This window comes from Cryptosporidium hominis (assembly GCF_000006425.1).
Source record: "Cryptosporidium hominis TU502 chromosome 5 CHRO015093, whole genome shotgun sequence".
Taxonomy (NCBI): domain Eukaryota; phylum Apicomplexa; class Conoidasida; order Eucoccidiorida; family Cryptosporidiidae; genus Cryptosporidium; species Cryptosporidium hominis.
Genome location: NW_667014.1, coordinates 1 through 5224, shown reverse-complemented (window position 1 = coordinate 5224; position 5224 = coordinate 1). Strand labels below are relative to the sequence as shown.

Sequence of the window (5224 nt, the reverse complement as noted above, 5' to 3'; positions counted from 1 at the left end):
TAAGACATGTCTAAACCAAGATATCTTATCAGATGAAAAATCTTTCAAAAAAGTAAAAAAATCAGTAGAAAAGGATTGTTTTGATAACTTAAATATATCAGATAATAATAAGACCAATGCAATTGATGTTGAAAATATTTCATCTACATCTTTAAATGAAATGACTGTCAATTCATTACTCCCTACAATCTTAAATGGAGGATCTGTTTCAGAATTATTCCTTAATAGCTTATCTGAGACAAATATCCAAAAACTTACTAGAATTTCAAGTGATTCAAAATATTATTCAGACAACAATTATTCTTTCAAAGGAAAAAGAAAATCAAGAAACTCGTTAGTTAATAATAAATATAGTGCTGAAGAATACGAATCCATGTTAAACATGGAGAAATTGCTTCGTCTAAAGTATATGAAAACTCAAATTTCTCCAGGAGAAGCTGTAGGTTGTCTTGCTGCTCAATCTATTGGAGAACCGGCCACACAAATGACTCTTAATACTTTTCACTTGGCAGGTCATGGTGCTGCTAATGTCACTTTGGGTATTCCAAGACTTAAAGAATTACTTCAGACAGGAGGAGATTCAAAAACTCCATACATTTTTATCCCATTATTGAAAGATATTAATTTAAAGAAAGATAAATCATCCAAATTTGCTGATGAAGAAAATGACAATAAAGATTTTATTAATTATGCAGAAAAGGTTTTGGACTGTTTCAAATCAATCCCATTGTCAGATATTATTGAAAATGTTGGAGTTGAAAGTTCAATAGTATATGATGAAGATGGAAAATTTAAATCATCCCACAAAAAATCTGCATATTGTTGGAATTACGAAATCTCTATCCAATTTTCAGATTTGGAAGTATTTTGTCAATCTTTACCTCATTACAATATGTCATCTTTAATGAATTTGACTCTTTCAAAATGTATTAAACCTTTTTTGAGAAATGTAAGTTTAATTCTGGGAGATATTTTAAATAATTATTATTGGAAGTTATTGTTATTTATTATAATTCGGAGGCATTCGTTACTTTTTTTTATAATAATTAAACTTTAAGTCAATTCTTTTAACTAATTTTATTCAATTAGCCCTAATAAGGCTTAATTCTTCGAGATATTGGTTATAAGATTTTTTTGGGCTTAAAATATAATTTAAATTCATTATTAATGATGAAATAATATTAAAACTTTCGTTCTTCTGTAAAGTTGTCAAATTTCTAATTTTGGGGATTTGTTAACAGAATGATGGAGAAAACTATACTATTTCTGAAATATGATATAATTAAATTATATTTTAATAAATTTTTAATCAGAGAAAATGAATTTTGATGGAAATCTTCTTGTAATTAATAATATTTTAATTTCCAAAAATATTATAATAAAATATCTCCTTATTGAAATTAATTAATAACTTTAATTTTTAGGTAAATAACATGTACACAATTTCATCTATAAGAAGTAGCAAATTTTCCAACCAAGACAATGATGAGACAGACGAATTTGTTTCAAAATACGTCTTGGGACACAATAGTGATCGAAACATTGGGATTTTCAAAGGTGCTTTGAACTCGATGATTCAAAAAGGCAACTTTTCTTTTGGAGGAGGAGGAGGAGGAGAAGGAGAATTAGGACAATATGAAGATGATTTTGATGGAGGGTCTCGGTCTGATCGCAAAAAAGAACCAAAGAGTGAGGATGACAGTGGAAATAATACTAAAAAGGAAGAAATTGATGATGCAGATAATGATATGAATAATGAAATGGATGGAGATGATAAAGATAAAAACGATGATGATGATAATTCATCGGTAGAATCTTCATCATCAACTTCCGAGGAGGAAAATGGTAAAGATGATAGTGATGAAGAAACTGAAATGAATAATGGAAAATTTACTGAAGAGGCTAATGAGAATGATGAGTCTGGAAGTGAAGAAGATGGAGATTTAGTTAGGAGGAGTTTAAATGGAAGGAATAATTTTACTGGTGAAAATCTAACGGAGAATGATTCAAAAATACCATGCATAAACTTAAAAATCTTGACTAAAGATGTATTAAAACATGTCATTGATTTTAACATTGGTAGAAAAACCAATATTTTGAGTATTAAATTGGGGTGGCCAGTTATAAGATGCCCACATTATATTGATTTCTTACCTGTCTTAAAAAATTGTATTTTAAGGACAAATATCCAGTCAATTTCATGTTTGAAAAATGCAAGAATTACTAGGAACCAGAAAGAAACTTCAGACAAAAGTTTGTCTCAGTTTGAAGTTACTGTGGAGGGAACCAATGTAGGGCATGTTTTTAAGATTTCGCCACGTTACATTAATCACGATAAAATTAGATTCAATGATATTCAAACAGTATATAAATATTATGGTGTTGAAGCTGCCAGGCATTGTATTATCAACGAGTTAAGGAACGTATTTTCAGTATATGGAATTAATGTTGATTATAGACATTTGACTTTGATTAGTGATTCAATTACAGCAAGTGGAAAATTAAGAGTATTCAATAGAATGGGAACAATTTCATACAATATTTCACCATTCTTGCAGATGTCATTTGAAACTAGTATGAAATTTTTGACAGAAGCATGCTTAAGGGGAGCTTTAGATAATTTAAAAAGCCCAGCAAGCTCAATTTCAGTTGGGAAAATGGTTAGTGTTGGTACAGGGATTTCTCGTACATATACTAATTTCTACCAAAATAGTTTTGGTGGAAAAAGAAAAGATAAAGATGGATCCATTCAAAAAAAGATCAAGGATAAAAAAGAAAAGAATGATGATGAGACAAAGAAAGGTAAAAAAACAAGTAAGAAGGAAATAGAAAGCTATTTTAAGTTTCTTTAATCGTTAGAATTCAGAAGTTAGGATAGTAATTGGGAAAATTTTTTCTTTTAAAAAAAAATTTAGTATGATTTATAATTGATATTAATTAATAATTACTTATTTGAATTAACTAAGGAAAGTGTCAGAAAATTGCCAGAATTGAATAGTGTTGTCTTCTGAAGCGGATGCTACTAGAAGAGGGTCTCCGTGCTCATTTGGATTCCATGAAATACTTGTAATAGGAGCTGTGTGTCCATAATGAATAAAAATAGCATTTGGATCAAGGGAATCCTCTTGAGAATGAGCCTTGTTAGGATCTTCATATGATTGGTTGTTCTGGTTGATATTTTCGAGACCATTTTGTAAATATGCGTTATTTTCACTAGGATTGTGGTTTTTATATAAATCCCATACAACTACCTTGTTATCAACTCCTCCTGTCATTAAGATATTTGGAGTCCATTTAGACCATTCCATGCAAATGATAGGCTTTTTAGAATGAAAGTTAAATGAAAATAGTTCTTCATTAAGATTCCTAAAATCCCAGATTTGAACAATTCCATCCAAATTACCAGTAGAAACCATGGTAGGAACAAATTGGTTAAAAGAAAGAGTGTTGATTCCGGATATTGTATTTTTAAATAGGCTTGGAGAATTTTCGGATGAACTTCTTAGATCCCAAAGGGCAAAAGTTCCATCATCTGACACAGACCCAAATACTGATAGAGAAGAAGGATGCCATTTTAAGTCATTAACATCAGAATTGTGCCAGGAGATACTTTTGATTGGCTCCAAAATGGGTGGAGAATATTCAGATGATTCTTGTGAATCTGGATCAGCTTTATTATTATAGATAAAATGGTTTTTTGCACTTGAGTTCAGAATCCCATTGGTATTGTTATTAAAATCCCAAAGATTGATAATGCGATCGCTTCCACCTGAGATCAAATAATCATTTGAAGTACTATTTCCCCAATCCATTGCATACCCTTCCTTTGAGTGACCTTTTAGAAGAAGTTGGGGATGCACAAATTCATCAGTTGGGAATGACTCATGCTTAGAATAATCAAAAACTAAAATATCACCATTAACAACTCTACTAGCAATAATAAATGGATGTTCTGGCATATGTAATGCCTTATTAACTTCTTCTGGGTGATTTAATTTTGCCTTTACCTCAAATTGAACAATATTCATGTTTGTGTTTTCTGGATTATATGAATATTCAGCAAAGCTTTCAACATTCATTAAATCATCATTAGCTTCCAAGTCACCAATATGAACTTCAGCAATTATCAAATAATTAGGTTCTTGGTCGCTAGTATGAGTTCCATAGATGATTTTGTGAACAGAATAACTGCCATCTGCTGATTTATAAGAATTTGGGAGCCAATCAATAGTCAATGTTGGCCATTCCAATGTATAAGATAGCATTGTATCATATAGATATGGACAATTCCTTCTCCAAATGTATTGAATATCATCATCTACATTGTTATTAAGTGTCGTGGGTCCTTCGTTGCTCGTTAATGCTTGCATTTTGTTGTTTTGTATTCCTAATTTAATACGATATTATATCATAATCTTCTATTTGGTTTTAATTACAGATTTTAGCACAGTTTTAATCAGTAAATTATATATTAAAGTTGTTATTTTCTCAAAAGTTGTTAGGAATTAAAATAAAACCCTCAAACCTGTTCAAAAAAGCCTCTAGTGTATGTTAATAACTCAGAATCAATTAAATAGTATTATTCTACTTTTGTTTTAACTTGTTTGATTTTCTTGTTAATATTTAATTTGGAGGGTAACGTAAATCAAACTTAAGGCGCCAATGTGCATGTATATAAATATGTAGTCAAAAATCTGAAAAATTGATAAATAAATGAATCTAGAGAAGTTTGTAAACCTTTTCCGGAAACTAAAAGTATTTAAAGTTAAATTAGTTGCATTAAAAATAATAGGGTCTGTTTATACAAATTTCGTTCTTTTGAGTATAATTTGATCAAAGAGCATTGTGGGGCGAATAATATATATTAAAGATGCATTATTTTAAAGGGAACAAAATAAAATGGAAGATGTTTAAAAAAAAACTTAACTTATTTTTGTCATTTATTTTACAGTTTATGACACTTTTGATCATTATAAAATGTACAGAAAAAAATAAAGCTACGCATGTTAGAGTTCAAGATAGAATAGAACCAATTAAATTAAATTTGGACGATAAAATGATAAAAAACTATACTACTTTAATAACAAGTGAAGCTTACCAAAGGTTAGTGTTTTAATTAATCTGTTGGCTTTGATTATTTTTTTAATTTTCAATTTAGTTTAAGCAACTACCCAATTTGGGAAGATACATCCGATACTGATATAATTGCCAGTAAAGAAAACAA

At 29.5% G+C, this 5224-nt stretch overlaps 3 protein-coding genes across 3 annotated transcripts; 2 read left to right on the top strand and 1 right to left on the bottom strand.

The window, feature by feature from the left end:
* Positions 1-160: 160 nt before the first annotated feature.
* Chro.50318 (DNA-directed RNA polymerase) lies at positions 161-1057 on the top strand. Its single annotated transcript, XM_660493.1, has 1 exon — positions 161-1057. One exon carries the CDS (start codon positions 161-163, stop codon positions 1055-1057), a length of 897 nt encoding a protein of 298 aa, XP_665585.1.
* Positions 1058-1433: 376 nt separating this feature from the next.
* Chro.50317 (RNA polymerase A/beta'/A'' subunit) lies at positions 1434-2852 on the top strand. The annotated part of the gene is made up of 1 exon (XM_660492.1): positions 1434-2852. The coding sequence occupies one exon, from the start codon at positions 1434-1436 to the stop codon at positions 2850-2852; it is 1419 nt and encodes a 472-aa protein (XP_665584.1).
* A 105-nt stretch (positions 2853-2957) lies between these two features.
* Positions 2958-4370, bottom strand: Chro.50316 (ENSANGP00000014714). The annotated part of the gene is made up of 1 exon (XM_660491.1): positions 2958-4370. The coding sequence occupies one exon, from the start codon at positions 4368-4370 to the stop codon at positions 2958-2960; it is 1413 nt and encodes a 470-aa protein (XP_665583.1).
* Positions 4371-5224: the final 854 nt, after the last annotated feature.